The sequence below is a fragment of the Lactuca saligna genome, chromosome 3, assembly GCF_052625555.1.
Source record: "Lactuca saligna cultivar CGN05327 chromosome 3, ASM5262555v1, whole genome shotgun sequence".
NCBI lineage: Eukaryota > Viridiplantae > Streptophyta > Magnoliopsida > Asterales > Asteraceae > Lactuca > Lactuca saligna.
The window spans coordinates 1,438,133-1,456,960 of NC_136419.1; the positions used below are offsets into that span (position 1 = coordinate 1,438,133).

The 18,828-nt window shown below is 34.4% G+C and overlaps 1 protein-coding gene across 3 annotated transcripts; it reads left to right on the forward strand.

The window, feature by feature from the left end:
* The first annotated feature begins 63 nt into the window (after window positions 1-63).
* Window positions 64-4,827, forward strand: LOC145034220 (kihadalactone A synthase LFS-like). Of its 3 annotated transcripts, none has more exons than XM_078982590.1 (10): window positions 64-253; window positions 1,326-1,518; window positions 1,600-1,674; window positions 1,763-1,814; window positions 1,892-2,138; window positions 2,238-2,284; window positions 2,369-2,425; window positions 2,512-2,557; window positions 2,695-2,774; window positions 4,646-4,827. In XM_078982590.1, the coding sequence occupies exons 1-10, from the start codon at window positions 176-178 to the stop codon at window positions 4,710-4,712; spliced, it is 942 nt and encodes a 313-aa protein (XP_078838716.1). In that variant the 5' UTR covers window positions 64-175; the 3' UTR covers window positions 4,713-4,827. The 3 variants fall into 3 exon arrangements, with proteins under 3 accessions (XP_078838716.1, XP_078838715.1, XP_078838717.1); XM_078982589.1 differs by having other exon boundaries at window positions 79-253; window positions 2,243-2,301; XM_078982591.1 differs by having other exon boundaries at window positions 138-249; window positions 2,243-2,301.
* The last annotated feature ends 14,001 nt before the right edge of the window (window positions 4,828-18,828 follow it).

Sequence of the window (18,828 nt, forward strand, 5' to 3'; positions counted from 1 at the left end):
TTCTACATTACATATGTGAAATCATTTATTCATTTTAAATTTGTGGCTCCTTTTTGGCACACGAAGCACGTGCATTTTTTGGATAACTTAGCCCTAAATACGGCGGTGGAAAAGACTTCTATTTAGCAATCTAAGCAAACAGAGACCCGAACCAAAACCGGATATTCGACCAAAAATGGCGGACTCTGTGGTGCTTCCCGTTATCGATCTTTCTTCATCAGATCGAATCTCCACTGCTAAATCTATCCGGCAGGTTCTTCTTTTATTGTTTATTCTTCATTCTGAACTTATAATTAATTTCTAAATTGCCACTAGTTTTATCGACTCTTCTAACTGATCGAAATTATATCTTTTACCCTACATCTTGATTTGAGTTCTTGTCCTCCTTTTGTTGTTTTTTTGTGCTTCAATTTATATTTGTAAACATTGCTTTACTATCTGATTCTCCTTTTCCTTTTATTCTACTTTAAACCATGGTACCCTCAATAACTCGATATATTATCTACACATTATACTTTGAAATAGATTTGTCAACTTTTTGGCCTTTAAAGTTGATTCAAAGGGCCGGTCCACATGGTGAGTGACCGCCCAAGGACCCACATCTGCGGATCCAAAAATTTTGGGATATATATATATATATATATATATATATATATATATATATATATATATATATATATATATATTATCTGAATGATTTTTAAGGTTTAAAGTTGGTTCAAACTCAAATTAACTCAAAAGATAAATAATTTGGTTGGCTTGTTATTAATTGAACCTGTCTATATAGTGAAGAATAAATGATATCATTTTGAATTTTTATTATCTTTGTCTTTGAGGGGTTTTTCTTTTTTTTTTTTCTTTGCTCCCGATCATATATACGTTTGGACCGACCCTATCTACAGTATGCCAACGTTGCAGGTGGTCACTCTTAACATCATAATCACACACACACACTCGCAAAATTGCAATAGCAGAAAAATTAAAATGAAGACGATTTTAATGTGCTTACATCGACAGTATTGCATGTGATTCTCGAATTTGACGATTACAAAGATGATGGAGAGCGTGATTGTGACTTAAATAGAGATAGATAAACAATTGTTTAAAGTGGATATTAGGGCAATTTTGTATTGATCTTACTAATCAGCTGATAAATTTGGGTATAAATTTAAAAAAAAAAAATTATGATCAACTTACCTAAGACTAAAAAATGATTAATTGTAATTATCTGTATACCTGGACATGACCTTGTTAATAGCTTGCTAATGTGTTTTTGGAAATCTAATTAATGAAGGCAACTCATTTGTTTAGTTTTGATGAAGTAGGCGTGTATGGAGTATGGCTTCTTTTATCTAGTCAATCATGGGGTAGAGGAAGAACTTTTAGAAAATGTGTTTGATGAAAGCAGAAAGTTTTTTTCGCTTCCACTTGAAGAAAAAATGAAATTGGCTCGCAAGGACAACGTGGGTTTCGCCCCAATATATGCTGAGAACCTTGATTCCTCTACAACTTCTAAAGGTGCATGTCATTCTTCAGGCATCAGCTAGTTTAATTGTTCACAGGTTTCGGTTCTTGTATAATTTATTTATTTAACTGCAGGGGATTTAAAAGAAACATTCCATATCGGTCCTTTAGAAGGTGAAGAGAGTCATCTGAATCTATGGCCTTCTAAAGGTACGTACTCCTATTGGCTATTGTTATGTTTGTTTATATTTGCACGGATGCAACTTGTTTCTTCAGCTCCATTGTTACTATCTGGCAGAGATATTACCTTGTTGGAGATTCTCAATGGAGAAGTACTACAAAAAAGTCTTGTGAGTGTTGCTTTTTTTTTTATTTTTTTTTTATTTTTATGAATTTGTTAATATTCTGATGGGGGTGGGATTAACAGGTCTACTGGGGAACGGTTGAGCACTTTGATTGCACTGGCTTTAAATTTGGAAGACGATTTCTTTAAAAAAACAGGAGCTTTAGATAAACCGTATGGTTTTCTACGACTTCTGCACTATCCAGGATTAAATGCAGCAGCAGCAGGTGAAATTGAGGAGGAGGAGGAAGTGGTTGTATATGGTGCCTCTGCACATTCTGATTATGGAATGATCACGCTTCTGGCAACAGATGGTGTTCCTGGTCTCCAGGTAATATGCTTTGTCAATATAACATTTTTTTTTTCTTTTTAATAATCATTATTTAAAAGTTTATGTGAGTTATTTTGATCATTTCTTGTGTATTGGTAGGATAGGTGTGTAAGGAAAAACATAAGCAGCCACGGACTTGGGAGAATGTAAGTCATGTGAAGGGGTGAGTAGTTTATTGATATCATTCTTTTAGAATACTATATTTTAATTTTTGTGCTGGTGCTGTGCAGGGCCTTCATTGTTAATCTTGGGGACATGATGGAAAGATGGACTAATTGTTTGTTCAGGTAAAATCCAAACCAATTATTATTATTATTATTATATATTTTTTTTTCTTTCACACAAATTGAAGTTGACAAATCCAATATTGCAGATCAACACTACACCGAGTCATGCCAACCGGGAAAGAGCGATATTCTGTAATTACTTTCTCCTAACCAATGAAATCACAGTCTTGCCGTTTGCTTATATGTTTGTATTGGTTGGTTATTATATATGTTTTTGGGTAAGAAGTTAACATGTAGATGAGAAAATATTAAATGTGATTGATATGCAGATGGCCTTCTTTTTGGATCCTAACCCGGATTGTATGGTGGAGTGCTTGAAAAGTTGCTGCAGCGAATCATCTCCTCCACGGTATGTATCATGTCATGTTATCATCAAATGTGAATGTATAACACAAGCATAGCCATTAGATTATGAAATCAAAGGTTATGATTATCAATGACATGATGGTAATTAAAAGCAAAAGAAATAATGTTTTTAAATTTAAACTCTTTAAAAGGGTAAAATTGACTTTTTGTGTATAATCAAATAAGTCAAATCGAGAGAGAGAGAGAGTCAAGATCAAATAAGAAGGAAATTTTTGGTAGGAAAGTAAGAAGTTTTTTTTACGAAAACAATTAAGAAATCTATTATTCTAACCATTTTTGAAAGAATACGCTTCATTCTTGAAAAAATACAGTCACATGTTTTTTGAAAGAAATTGTTGGCTGTCTTGGAAAAATACACATGTCTACCTTTCATCTTGTGGTGTAGGTTTGACAAGAAGAAAAATGAAGAAAAGCCTTCTTCCTATTTCATGCAAAAAGTCCCAATATTTTCAGAAAAGTTTCATTTTAGTCTCAATTTTTGTTTTTGAATAGAAAAATCCCGATTATTTGATTTTATACGTAACATGTCATTTCCTGTTAAAAGAAAAACATATTTTCTTTGTTAATTTTAGCCAAAATGAAATAATCGAGATTTTTATGTTCAAATTTTTTTAGGAGACTAAAGTGAAACATTTCCGAAAATATTGAGACTTTTCTGACAATTTCCTCACATAAAAAAACAAGTTTAATCAATTTTAAAATTATGACTTAAAAATCTATTTATTTGCAAAATCATTAATATAGTACTGTTAATTAGATCTTGGATATTTTTTACAACGATTTAAGGAAAGATTAATTTAATATTAAAAATTAAAATTCAAAAGACTCTTTGTTACAATGATATGATATATGTTAAATTTAGCTTATATAAAATCTTATAACCAAAGGGCCTCTAGCCGAGCGGTGTCGGTGTTCTCCTCCCTCCTTAAGGTCGAGGGTTCAAGTCACATTGTAGATATAGGTGGAATAATTTATGAGTAGTTTATTATATATATATATATATATATATATATATATATATATATATATATATATAGGACGAGGGTTCAAGTCACATTGTAGATATAGGTGGAATAATTTATGAGTAGTTTATTATATATATATATATATATATATATATTTGTATTTGCCATTCAAAAATATATAAATCCTATAAGCTTGAGACGTGGGAAAGCAACCAGAAACAAAATAAAAGACAATCAAGCACTATGATCTATTATAATTCTATACTTGCTCGTCGTAACGGAGAGTAATTCCAAACTATGCACAGATAATATAAAATCCAGCAAACATATGCAATTGCGTTCTCACCACAAATAGCAAAATCCAAAACACATACCAACATCTAGTCGATTATTATTGCACACATTTAAAATCTGCACAATTGAACAAACATATGTTAACACTACATTGAAATCAAACTCCACATAATCATTCACATTGAGACTCGACACTACCAAAAAGTAGTGTTTGCGTGTCCATTTATAATGTTATTTTTTCGGATTTTTTTCTTGATTATACTAAAATTTTTAATTTTTAATTCTCTAAAATGAACATTAATATCGCTATAGTACTTTTTTTTTATATAAAAATATGGTTTTTTTATTATTCATAATTTTTTTTATTATATGTATTAATCAAATGTGATTAAGTATTCACATATGATTAAACCATGTTCTTGCACTCTCAATTTCACAATTGTTTTCGTTTGAATATCTCTCTCTCTCTCTCTCTCTCTCTCTCTCTATATATATATATATATATATATATATATATATATATATATATATATATATATATATATAGTTTGTTTGGAATTGGAATTTGAATTGGAAGGGGATGGTGGATGTGTAGGTTTCCTCCGGTCCGTAGTGGAGACTACCTCAGAGATCGTATCACTGCTGCGTATTCATATTCTTAAATTTTAATGTTTACTAATATTGTTATTTCAAAATTGTATATTTTTAGATCTATCTCATCCATCTATTTGATGCATGCTACTTTGTTTTACCTCTTCTATATTTGTTTTTTTTTCATATTCCAAGTTTCTATCTAATTGTATACAATCTTTTTGTTATATATATATATATATATATATATATATATATATATATATATATATATATATATATATATATATATATATATATATATATATATATATATCAGAGCGTTCAATCGAGAATATTTTTTATTCTGAGATCATTTGAAAACAAATTTGGACCAAATAATTTTTTTAAAATTAAAATCATCAAATAATATTAATATAAATCAAAAAATAAGTAAAAAGTTTTAGAAAACTCACTAACGAACACCACTCACCACCCAAACAACACCTAAAATACCCGTAAGGTCTAACTTGGTCAAAGTTAACGATCAAGGTCAACAGTCCATGTTTACCCAACACGCCATGTTCCCCTTGACCATGCTGTGTTCCGCGAGCATCCATATAGTCGGGAAAACCTCAGCCCACACGCCATGTTGACTTGCAAACAAGGCGTGTTTGCCCGAGTTCCAACAGCTTAATACATTCAGCTGCCTTTTCGACTTCAAGAGCTCAAAAGCTCAGAGCTAGACCAAAATGTGATTAGGAAGGGTAAAGTTTCCCACTTTATCCATGGGGACTACCAAAAAGGTCCAAAAACCCAAATCACAAGCTTGAAAAACAAGGACTTAGCCAAAATACTCTTAACCCTTAAGATCTGAAGTCCGACCCTTTCTAGAAGTGTTTCTAACACCTAAACCATCCCAAAGGCTGATGCTTTTTTAGACATGCATATCCAATGCATGTCTTGAGCCCATATTAGGTCAAAAAGAGGATTTATGACCTAATCTCTATGCATGGCATCACAACTTGGTTGTAGACCAGATCCAAGCTACTACTAGGTCACCTTGACCTAGAGATTCATAAAGTTGCAAACTTTATGAGATTCATCCATTGCAACATCCAAGAACAAAGAGAAAAAGGGACAAAACTCAAGATCTAACAACTTTATGAGATCCATCTATTGCTACTGGTGCGTAAGTTTCTTCATGGTCAACGCCTTCCTATTGACAACACCCTTTTACGACCAACCGTGCTTTGTTCTGAATGACATTACCTTCTTTGTCAAGATTGTTTCGGAATACCCATTTCAATCCGACCACAGATGTATCCTTCAAAGTTGGAATCAATCTCCATACTTTGCAGCGTTCGAACTCATTAGGCTCTTCCTGTATAGCTTGCACCCAATCATAATGATCAAGAGCAATATTCACAGTTTTAGGCTCAATTTTGGAGATGAACGAATTAAACATGCAAAATTCCATTTTTGAAAATAATGCAGTTTGATTCATTTTTTGTTGAGCTCTAATGAGAACTCCAGAAGTTTGAATTCTTTTTCAAGCTTGTTTCGGAATACCCATTTCAATTCGACCACAGATGTATCCTTCGGAGTTGGAATTAATCTCCATAATTTGTTGTGTTCGAACTCATTAAGCTCTTCATATATAGCTTGCACCCAATCATAATGATTAAGAGCAATATTCATAGTTTTAGGCTCAATTTTGGAGATGAACGAATTAAACATGCAAAATTTCATTTTTGAAAATAGTGCAGTTTGATTCACTTTTTGTTAAGCTCTAGTGAGAACTCCAGAAGTTGTTGCTCCGATAACTTGAGATTTCGGATGATCTTTGGTCTATTTGGCCAATGGAGGGTAGTTCGGATCGTAGGTTGGGTCCAGTTCTGCATTCACATCCTCAAATTCTGATTGAACGTCTGAGTCATTATTTTCATTCTCATTCTCCCCCTGGAAATTTGCATGTGACTTAACATTCGGAATCAAATTCTCTTCTTGGATCGAAATGTCATTGGTGACTCTGGGATTTGAATTCTTCCACTGAACGGGTAAATCAGATGTGGAAGTTGAAGTAGAACCCTCCCCCTGAACAGGTGCATTTATAGCTTGTGGTGAAGGTGGAATTTCAGAATCCTTCAGAATAGGTGGCTCATTTCCAAGATCTTTGGCGTCATCGTCGATGATGTTCTTCAGTTCATCTTCCTTATTATCTGGGGCATTAAATTCAGAGGAAGTAGCCTTTTCGGGATCATCAAACAAATTCATGAATTCCTCATAAAGATTTGAGAGAGTTATCGTCAAATGTGACATAATAGGTTTCTTCTATCCTTTTGGATTTCTCGTTTAAAGCCTTATATGCTTTAGAAGTAAGAGAATACCCCAGAAAGATTCCTTCGTCAGCCTTTACATCGAATTTGTTCCGTTGTTCTTTTGAATTAAATATGAAGCACCTGGAACCAAAAACATGAAAAAACTTAACATTAGGTTTTCGTTTATTCAGAATCTCATAAGGAGTGATAAGAAATCTCTTGTTGTTTTCAGAGCGATTGTGAGTGAAACAGACAAATCTGATCATATTAGCCCAAAAATATAGTGGAAGGTTCGCAAATGATAATATAGTCCTTACAACTTTGCGAATAGATCGGTTTCGTCTTTCAACGATACCATTCTGTTGAGGAGTGTAAGGAGCGAAAAAGTTATGAGAGATTCCTCTTTCTGTTAAGAATTCTTCAAACACTTGGTTTTTGAATTCTAAACTGTTATCGCATCGTCCATTCCAAACGGGCTTTCACAATTTGAGCTCGATCTGCTTGATGAACTCCTTAATTCTTGAAGTTGCATCTGATTTTTATCTAAGAAAATAAACCCAAGTAAATCTAGAAAAATCATCAACTATCACTAGAATGTACTTATTACCACCAATGCTCTCTATGGAGGATGGGCCATAAATATCATTGTGTAAAATTTCTAGTGGCTCGATTACTTTGGTGTTCACAATAGTCGAATGACTTTTGCGAGTTTTCTTTCCTAGTTCGCATGCAGCGCACATATGTTTCTTCTCAAACTTAAGAAGAGGGAGTCCTCGGACATGATCGCCAAGTACGAGTTTGTTGATGTCCTTGATATTCAGATGCGAGAGCCTGCGGTGCTATAGTCAACTGTCATTTGAAGTTGCTTTCGTAAGTAGACATATTGAAGGCTTTACGGCGATCAGCTTTATATTCAAAGGAAACATCTCTTCCTTTCTTTTGGATTTCAGAAGCACTGCGTTTGTTTTTCTTCTCTATAATTTCTAATCCCTCATAATCAAATGATACTTTCAGCCCTGTACCTACAACCAATTGATAAACACTTATCAAGTTATGTTGTGGGTCTTCCACATATGCTACCTTCCGAATGGTGAATTCGCTATTCGTGATCATGCCATATCCTTTGATCTTTCCCTTGGCATTATTTCCAAACTTCACTTTACCTCCATCCTTCAGCGATAAGAATTCCCTCAGCTCTTCTCTCCTTCCAGTCATGTGATGTGAACTGCCACTATCAATATACCATTCCGAGTCATAATGTTCGTCATGAATCACCAACAAAATTCAGAGAGATTTAGGAACCTTAAGTTGTTTGGGTCCTCGTGAGGTTTTTTTAAGAACATGAAAAGTTATAGCTTCATCGACCAAATAAGATCTCTTTATCAAAGTGGAATTCTCTCATTTTGTGATTTTGAAAACAACAATCAAATTATCTTTGGGATTCTTTTCTTTAAAAGGAATTTGTTTTTGTTTAGCTTCTATTTGTTGCCTGGCTACCTTTTTCATAAACTTCTTTTCCTCCTTTTTCAAATTTGCTTTGGATTCCTTGAATGAAATTTCAGGTTCTAAAACAACTTTTTCTTTTCCCTTAACATCTTTCAATGTGTTGACAGATTTTGAAACAATTGGTTTGGGAGAAAAATTCGGTTTTGTCTTTTCCAAAGGTTTCGTTTGTTTTGAAAATGATGATTTGAGAAAAAAAAAATTGGTTTTGAAACTTGTGGAGTTGAAGACCGTGGCTTTGAAAACGATTTAGGTTTCGGATTTGAAGAGAATTTCGCATTTTGATTTGCGGATCTTTATGGGTTAACAAAATTGGAATTTTAGATTTCCAAAATCGTTTTCTTTCTTTTAAGTTTTTCTGATATCTAGCATTTAGTTGGTGTTTCTTAGCAATTAATTCCTCAACTGATTTATGAATGTTCGCTCTAGGTTTCTCTTTTCTAACAGGTATGTCAGTCTATTTGGAAGATGTTTCACTTGGGACTTTTTTGGTACCACTTGGACCACCTTTATCATTACAAGGGTTAACATAATTCAATGGTTCTGCAACATATCTCCCTTCGGTTTTCCATGAGGTCATTTCGGAAAGACCTTTGGTTTCATTAGAGTTATCAATTGGTCCTGACCAAAAGAATTCATCGCAGCCATCTGCATTGTCATCATCTACTAAGGACGTTAGTTCGGATGTTTGATTTTTGTTTAGTCCGGTTTTTATGAAAACTTGATTAGGGATGGTTTGTAAATCCAAACCCTTATTTTCAACAATGCGAATGTATTCAACTAAGTTTTCAGAAATCAAATTTTTCTTTGATGCATCCTCATTTTGTACAAATGCCAAATAGTCAATCTCATCCTCTACATAAATCTCACTCATGTCACTTTCGTCAAATTCAAAAACATTTTCAGCATCGAAAGTGTTTTCCAAGCTCAATTTTGTGCATAAAAAGTCAATTTTTGCATAGTATCATATTTAATATGTTCTTTATCATTTTCATCCAACATTTTTTTTAACATGCTTTTATGTTCTTTGGACTGAATATATGTTTCAATTTTGTCAAGTCCAATTTCGTAAGATTCAGAAACATCATCCGAAGACCCAATGGATTTGCACTTATAGCACTCTGCATCAATTTCATTCTCTTTTAGTTCGAGAAAGGGTAAAATCATTTTGTATATCTTTTTCTCTATTTCACAGTCAAGATGCAGTTGAGTAATGTTAAAATATAACCGCTTTGCAGTCAAACACAAAATATTTCTTTGTTTTAAAAGTGCTAAATTGTATCTTTTTAAATAAATAACATCATCCCTAGACCTAGTTAGCTCTAACTCCAACTTCTCTATTCACATTCATCTCTCTTCACTCTTGTTTGTTACCCTGCTGATTTGATCCGTTAGGTTAGAATTACTTAAAAGTGTTCTTTTTAAGCTATCACTAAAACTAGAGACAGTAAATTTCAAATCATCTAATTCAGATTCTTAACGAGTGACATGAATAATTAGAGACTGGAGTATAGATTGTACCTTACTGATGACTTTCTCGCATTCACTGACCTGTTCAGAAACAGGTCTTGCAACAAAATAGTTTTTAGATGCCTGGCCGCTATCAGTTGTGTATCCTCTCTGCTCCGAGACATCACTGTGAACCATCAAGCATCTTCCCTCGTACTCAGGGACTCCAAACTTCACTACGAAACATCCACCATGCTTGGGCTTCCGAACTTCCTCGTCTTCCAAATCAGTTGACCAGACTTCAAAACGTCCAAACTCATCATCATCCTCCTGCACAATCAAAGCAGGCTTAGCACTATCATCATTTTTTTTCTTTCCAAGCTCTTCTATATTTCAAAGATAATAAGCTTCATCAGCTTCTTTATCCTTATTCTCACTCATTTTTCTCAACATACACTCCTTGGCCAAATGATTCTTGCCATGAATATGGTTGCAGTCATAGCTAGAATCTCCCATCAACTTCTTTTCTTTATTCACCTCATCTTTTTTAGAGTTGTTGAGGCTCTCATCCTTTGCTTTGTCTGAATTGTAGTTGCCTTGCTAATTCTTGTTTTTGAGGCGTCCAAAGTTATTTTTAGAAAACTTTTTGGGATTTGACATCATTGGAGTGTATTCTTCTTTCATAAGCTTACAATATGAGAGATTAGACTCCAAATCTTCTTTTGCTACCTTTTTACCCTCGCAACCAGGGCCAATGATCCTATTCTAGACACAAGCTTCCCTTCTTTTGTTACTTCATCTTTGTGGGATCTAAGAATTCCCACCAGCTTCGCCAAAGTGTAGCTCTTAAACTGTTCATGAGCTTTAACTGTGGATACATCTTCCTTCCATTCAGGCCTTAATCTATTCATGAAAGTAACCTTTTTCTCAATCTTTTCACGCTTAAGATTATGCTTAAGCATTTTGCTCAACAGATGGTTAAAACGATTGAAGGTCCGATCAAGCTTTTCATCAGACTTCTGAGCAAAAGCACCAAAATCGGAAAGAAGTTATGTTTGAACTGAGTGTTCTAGAACTGTCTCACTTGAGTAAAGCTCTTTCAAGCTATCCATATCTCATTCGCTATATCACAAGAATTTACTAGACAAAACGTGTTTGGAGGAAGAGCGAACCTGATTATTCTCATCACCTTGACGTTGCTTAAAAGCTTTTCTTTTTCATCGTGAGGAATATCTTTAGCGTTAACAAAAAGAGTGTTGTATTCGACTTGAGTCTTAATGATCCTCCTTGTAGTAGTATGAGAGAACGTCTTCTAGGTTATGGTTTCCCATATTAAAGTACCATGACCTTCAAGACCAAGAACGTAGTCTTCGAAGTGCAGCACCCATACTTCATAATCTTGCAGAAAAAGGATTGGGATTCTGATAGTAGATATGATGCTAGTAGATAGATTGAATGAAAGAGTATGAGGATCTTCTGGTTGCATGATGTCGATTCACAAAAACCTGTTTAGAATCAGATGTGCAAAACAATAATCCATTCTAGGGCAAGATAAGGACCCATATCCAACGTCTACAAACGATGAAAACAATGAAGACGACGGGTACTGATCCACCAAAAATGGAAAACCCTAATAACACTCGACAAAAGAATTACGTATGAGTTACACAATCTCCTTCTCTGCTACCAATTGATGAAACAATAAATAATAGATCGATAGATTCAGAACAGTAAAGTGAATCAAAACAATAAGAACAATGATCGAAGTTGTGCTGAATGATTAATAATCAATGCCTTAGAAGAGTTCGATTGGAACTCTTCTATAAAGACAATGTAGGGAATCACATAAAATGATTACCCCTAATACAATACGCATGCGATATTTATAGCCTAACCCTATGTAACGCCCGTAGATCCGGGCTAGTCAATTTAGAGGCAATAGGGGTCGAAAACGACTTTTCGACAAAAGATTATTAAGAATAAATAATCTCAACCAAGTTTTAGTATATATTACAAGGTTTTCGTACATATAAAGAGCGTCTAAATCCGAGTTATAACGAAGAAGTTATGACCCGTCGAAGTTTCGCGACGGAACCGACACGATACCAGGAGGCATAAATAGTGAATTTACGATAGAGCGAGATTTAGCCTTAGTGATCTAAACGAAATTCGTAGTATATGTTAAACCGATAGTGTGCATAAAAAGAACATCCAAATCTGACTTCGTATGAAGAAGTTATGATTTTTCTAAGATTTAGCATAGTAGTGCACAGCCCGAAATCTGAATTTTAGATCGGTCGATTTTTAGCCAAAATAATCTAAACGATAAATGAAGATATCGTTAATAGGAGTTAAACGATAAAAATACAGTAAAAAACGGAGCTCGTATGCGAAAGATATGGACAAAGCTTAGTCCCTACTCTTCGAGCGTTGCGAATTCGATACAGTTTTGTAAATCTGAGATAGAGTGAGAATTAGCCAACGAGGTCTAAATGAAAGTTGAAGATCTCATTAATAGGAACTAAACGGTAAAAAGACAGACAAAAACGGAGGTCGTATGAAAAAATTACGGACGAAGCTTGGAGACTACTTTACTATACAATTCCTATAAATAAGAGATGAACTCTTTATAATTTCCTCACACCTTCAAACCTTTCTTTCTCTCTATAACTTCTCTCTAACCTCCCTAAACCCCTCCCAAGTCTAGGGAACCTCCCTATCACGAGAAGAAAGCCCCGGAGCGCCCGACGGCTCCGAGAAGAAAAGCTTTCTGTTCGGAAACGCTGCTCCAGCGAAGCCCGGTTTTTAATAAAAACCCGCTGTAAGTGAGTTACGCCTATACTATATTTAATATAGCTTTTATTTAATTATAGTAACATTATTAGGACCTTAAAAAAATTATTTGTGTGAGTTATATTGAGTGTTATTTAACGCTTATATAATAGTAATAATAGATAGACTATTAATTAGTCGCGATTAACGTTAAAACTAAATTGTAGTGATATTAATACTAGGTTTTGGTCAAGCAAAAATTGTTTTAAGAAGTAATGAAGTGCTGTCCGAGTGCCGAGTCACCACCTTACCAGGTGAGTGCATAGTTACTTTCAGCTTACACATAGATATGAAGTATTTTATATAAATTACGTGCTATGTGTGCATATTATCTAAATACTTGTTATCTATGTTGGATGAACGTTTTATACATGTTTTTAATGATTTAAACTGTATATGTATTTTATATCTACAAAATGTGTTGGGTAAAACATGGGTAGATGTAATAATTGTTGTGTGACAAAATAAAATAATGAGAGGCCTCGTTATAGATGTTATTAATGATCCAATCATCTAGCAGAGTGTAGATGACGACCACGGACTATTCTAGACAGTCTAGTGGAACACTAGCAGGCTCGCAACCTGTAGGTGTTTATTTGAACTGTGTGTTTATTTGAACTGTGTGCTCACCAGATGTACTCCATCCCCCCACATGGTTTCCTTAAGGACATTTATTGCTGAGGAATCCCCTTAGCAGTAGTATCCATCCCGATGATAGTCCTTAGGCTAGGTCCCTTGTGTTAGATGTTTTAGAGACGTAAAGTGAGGATAACGGGAACGGGTAATCGGGTTTGTTTGGTTTGATAAAGTTAATAAACTTATTTATTGTGGGTTGAAAACCCTATGTGCTCACCAGGCTCCCAAGCCTGACCCACTCAGTTTCTTGTATTACAGGTAGTGGCGCATGAGCATATATGTGATGTTTTGGACGGGGGATTACGGATATAAGCCTGTAGATATGAAATAATGTAGTAAGGCCTATATTGTATTGTTTATACTTATGTACTGTATCGAACATGACATCCCGAGTCTTTTTAATGAAATACATTTCTAAGGAAACGCTTTTGATAAATCTTTATCATAATATTGTTTTGGGATAAATTTCGCAACTCTTTTATTAAAAGATTACTCTGATTTTGAAATAAAGTATAGACAAAACCGATCTTTTCTGGCTGTGATTTTGGGGATGTCACACCCTAGCAGCATAAATACAGATGGACAAGCCCAATCCGTTTAATAAATGCTAAATACATACATAGTAAATTTGACACATCACATTAAATAACTCAACATGAATGTATACTTGATTCATCAAATCCATGAATACTGCAGGCACATTGGTGAGCCCGAAAGGTGTCATCATAAACTCATAATGACCATAACGAGTCTGGAATGTAGTCTTCTCCATGTCCTCCTCTCTCACTCTGAGTTGTTGATACTTAGACCTCAAATCTATCTTGGAAAACCAAGATGCACCCTACAACTGATCAAAGAGGTTATCAATCCGCAGGAGGGGATAACGGTTCTTCACTGTCCATGCCCACAATCACGCAAACATCCCCCACACAAAGAATTCCCCAAATTGTCACAAAGATTTGTTTAATCAAGAAAATGAGTTATCACAAAGATAATGAAGACACCAAGCCATTAACATTAGGGTTTTACCCTAATGATGTATATATATTAATCTAATCTAGATAATCCCTTTAATCAAGGGATTACATCTGTGACAATCTGAGATTTCTATCCTGTAAAGCCAATCAATTCAATCAAAAGTCAGACTTGTTTCTGCTATCGTTTAGCATTGTTAAGGGTCTATTTGAGTGTTCTAATCCTAGTACATTCAATGATGGTGGGTTAGGATGCGTTAACTTAAAGTTCTTTGAGTTGAAATCAGCCGGAAACTCCATCAAAAGGAGTTCACTACTGTAACCTAGGGTTTATGGCCGTAAACCCATGTTGGTCATGAACCCCTCCTCATATGTATGATTCCCTTCATTATTCCCTCATTTATCTCATCCTCAAGTCAACAACACTCAAGATTCTCTCAAGTATCATCAAGAACACTTCCATTTCTCTTCAAAGTTGTAAGTATTCCTTCAATTGTTAGTTGATATCCTTCACATTCTAGTGAAACCCATTGATTTCATCCATAAATCCAACTCTTTTGCTTTAGATCTTCATATCTTCATCCATTTCACCAAGAACACCAATAACACACACGTGTTCTTGGTGGCCGTGAACACCCCAAAGGCTTCCAAAACGTGAGTATCTCTTCTATCATCTTGTATCCATTAGACACACTTACATTCTAGCCTTGAATAAACCATATTTATCATGATCTTCAAGTCTTTACGGTCGTAAACACTTCTTGTGGCCGTAAATCCTTCTTAGGATCATGGTGGCCGTGAACCCTTCATCCATGGCCATAAACCCTCCTTAGACCAAGCTTGGGCCGTGAACACTTCAAGTGTTCTTGGCCGTAAACACACCCATGGCCGTAAACACTCCTAATTGTTGCCATAAACTCTCTTTTATCAATCATATGTGATTGATACACTCCATTATGAGATTTTCCTAGTTCCTAAGGACTTTTCCCATACATGTTTAGTTGTTATGTACACTAATTGTACACATATATGTGTTATTACCTGTTTATTAGGATTTGTTTATACTCGGGATTCCACTTGGCATACTTAGCATCCTATATCGATCTTTCATCCGAATCACTCACTGCAGGTGAGTTCATACCCCTACAACTACGCTTTTAAATACTTTTAAATGATTTTAGGGGGGGAGGGGGATACAAGTATAACTCAATGAAATCGTCTTAATCATTTTACGTATGGAAACAATATTCAAAAGGATTTATTATACTCAAACTTGTTGAAAACTCTTTTAAAGCTTTTATAAACTTATTTATATCAAATCATATTCGTCTATCTATTTATGTATAAGTATGCTTTAACAGACTTAGGACTATTACTAGATACCTTGACTCCTGTTCCTCGTTTGGTTGTGTGTTCGGGGTAGGATCACTAGTCTGAATGTTGGTTAAATCATAATTATACTTATTAAATAGGTATGTGAATATCAAACCCGTTTTAAGGATTTTACTTAACTTCGTTGCTTGGTAAGTAATTCAGTCTTTTCTGTACATCAGCAACAGCCAAATATTTATACTAGTAAACTATAATAGGTATAGTTTAGTGAATTACTACTTACTATTTCTAGAACAATGAATCTTACATGAGTTAGTTCATACATGAGTCAGTTCAAATATACTATAACAACAACAGAAGGAACATACTATATACAAGAACAAAAGGAACGTACTATAACAAGAACAGAAGGAACATGTTACATACAAGAACCATACAACACTAATGTGGGCCACTACTTCATTGCATGGCATTTTACTGTTGTGTCACGTTTTGTAACCAGAGTCTCCTGGAGGGAGAGCTTGAGTTTGTGTATAGATCTATACGGGATTGACCATCCTACACCTTGCTGCTAGCTACAGTGGGACCTGCAGGTCTACGGGTGACAAATGTCATACCATTTCGATGTCTTTGGAACGTCATGTTTTATACTAAGTCAATCAAGCATGGTTATAATCTCATCACATTTTACCTTAATTAAACAAATTGGTTTTAAGGTAGTTAGCACTTCAGTAGTTACTATTAACAATACTAGTGCACATCTTTATTTTTCCCATTACACTCATATAGTGATCTTCTCACATAAAAGGTAATGTAAACTATTTTCTGGTAATGATAGTCATATACTTGGGAAAAACATTCACTTTTATAAAAGAAAAAACATACATAACAGTTGGGTCTTGGTAGAAGACTACTTTCCATTTTAGTAAAAAATATAGGATTTTCTAGGAAGTATACAAACATTACATCAAACACATACAAACATTTACATTCCAACATTTACAAACATTTGCATCAAACTAATGCAAACTTTTGGACACTAAAATACTTATGAACTCACCAGTTTAAATGCTGATCATCTCTTTCAAAATAACTTGTATTCTCATGTCTCCAGTAGACAGGTACAGATAGCCAGGTTTTTAGAAGACGGAGCACTTTCAGACTCGTCTTTTATTTTGATATATATTTTTGGTGTCTTACAAATATATTCAGAACACACATGTTTAAATTATACTATTAATGCAATGGATGATGTTGTTGCTTGTTTTACTATTATGCATTGTTATGATACTGAACATGACGTCCTCCGCCCCCGAATGTTTCCGTTGTTCTGGTTTGGGGGTGTGACAACATCTAATCTACATATAAGCATATCCTTATCACCAATATATAAGATCTATTATCTATTATATATTTATAGAGTATAACTACCTAATATACAAATATATCTTCCTAATATATATAAATGATATCTTCCTAAATGATATCTTTGTAACATATAAATATTACTAAGATCAGGGGATCACACTGACGTTGATCATTCTTGAGCTGACGTTGACACTGGCTCTGGTGCCGTTGGTCAGTGTGTAAATATGTTTGACTCACCTGATTATAAGGTGTGACCTTACAATCACCCCTATTTGATGATGCCAAAACTAATCTTCAAAGATTTATTTAGCTTTAATGATGCTCCTCCTGAGAAGGTGTATGTATCCCATTTTTGGTTATCAGCAGTGGAAGCAGTAAGAGCGCTGGAAACAATCAACATATCATGAGTTGCAGTGGAACGATAGATGATGAGGAGATGACAGCATGTTGATAGCAGCTCCTTCTTAGATTTGACTCTCCCTTAGATTAATCATCTTCTTCTTTTAGGAGTGTATGTTATTCAATGAATGATCAAGAGACAACATAACATAAATAAACTTTCTCCCCCTTTTTGACAACATCAATAAACATTGCTTCCTTTTTTGAATTTGTTTTATGGAGACAGCAAGAAACCTAAAACAAAAAGAAAAACATCAGATAAAGTTAGAGGATAAGATAGGTGTATCACATTATTGTGTTTTTGAAATAGTAGATAATTTACACAAAACAACAAAGTCTCATTTGCGTATGGTTTTATACGCTAGATCATTAACTTCTTTTATTAGAAGAATAAAGGGCGGGAGTGACTAGGTGCGTGTAATACATCATGATACATGATATACCCATCAACACAAAGTTTTCAAGTTCTCATCAGTGTTTGGAAGTTAACACTGAATCATAAAACTTTAAAGAAGAATTTAAGGGAAAGAATGGGTTGGTGTGTGTGATAACCTACAATACATAGTCTAATCATCAACACATAATTTCAAACTTTTATCAGTGTGTGGTTTTACACAGTGAATCGTCAAGTTCTTATAAAGAACACTTGTGGGAAAGAAGTAGGATGTCTCAATCACGCTGAGGTGAAATCAGCGTGAATTATTGACAGTTATAACACATAAGCAAGAAATGGTTTAATCTATGCATCATAGAGTTAGTTGCAGTCTAAAATCAAAGATTCACCATCAATTCCTAATGGTATCATGTCATACCTCAGTTTAGGAGGTCAAGGACATGAGAAAAAATTAGCTAAGAGAGGGGATAACATCCTTGCCTTATAAGAATTTTCATTTGTGACCAGGCTATATCTCTTAGTTGAAGAATAGACCTTGCTATCGTATTCAACACAAGAGATGGATTGCTCACTTAGTCTCAAATCTCAACAAATAAAATCATGACATGTTGGGTTAAAGAATTCTAAAGTGAAGTCTCATTAGGTTATTAACTGCAAAAAGACACGAGACTTAAGGCATATGCGATGACATTTGTTCTAGGGACATTGATTTGTCAAAAGTTACATACTTGGCTTATGAAATGCCATCGTCAAGACATGAAAGATACAATGATATTATCACAAGAGACCAAACCAAATGAAGCATAAGTCTCAGCATCAAAAACCATTTCTACATGCTTGTCAAATTTTATCTTATTTGCCTTTGTCAAACTTGAATGCTACCCCTAACCGTGTGGTTCATCAACACTTCATTTTCGGCTCATAAAGCATGACATCTTAGAACACATAGTTCACTGTCAAATATTTACAAAATGGTGAAATGAAATTGAAAATCTTGAAC

Coding starts and splice junctions, on each gene's coding strand:
- LOC145034220 (XM_078982589.1), top strand. CDS start 176: ATGGCGGACTCTGTGGTGCTTCCCGTTATCGATCTTTCTTCATCAGAT. Junction 1,519..1,599: donor TTCCTCTACAACTTCTAAAG/GTGCATGTCATT, acceptor ATTTAACTGCAG/GGGATTTAAAAGAAACATTC. Junction 2,139..2,242: donor ATGGTGTTCCTGGTCTCCAG/GTAATATGCTTT, acceptor TTGGTAGGATAG/GTGTGTAAGGAAAAACATAA.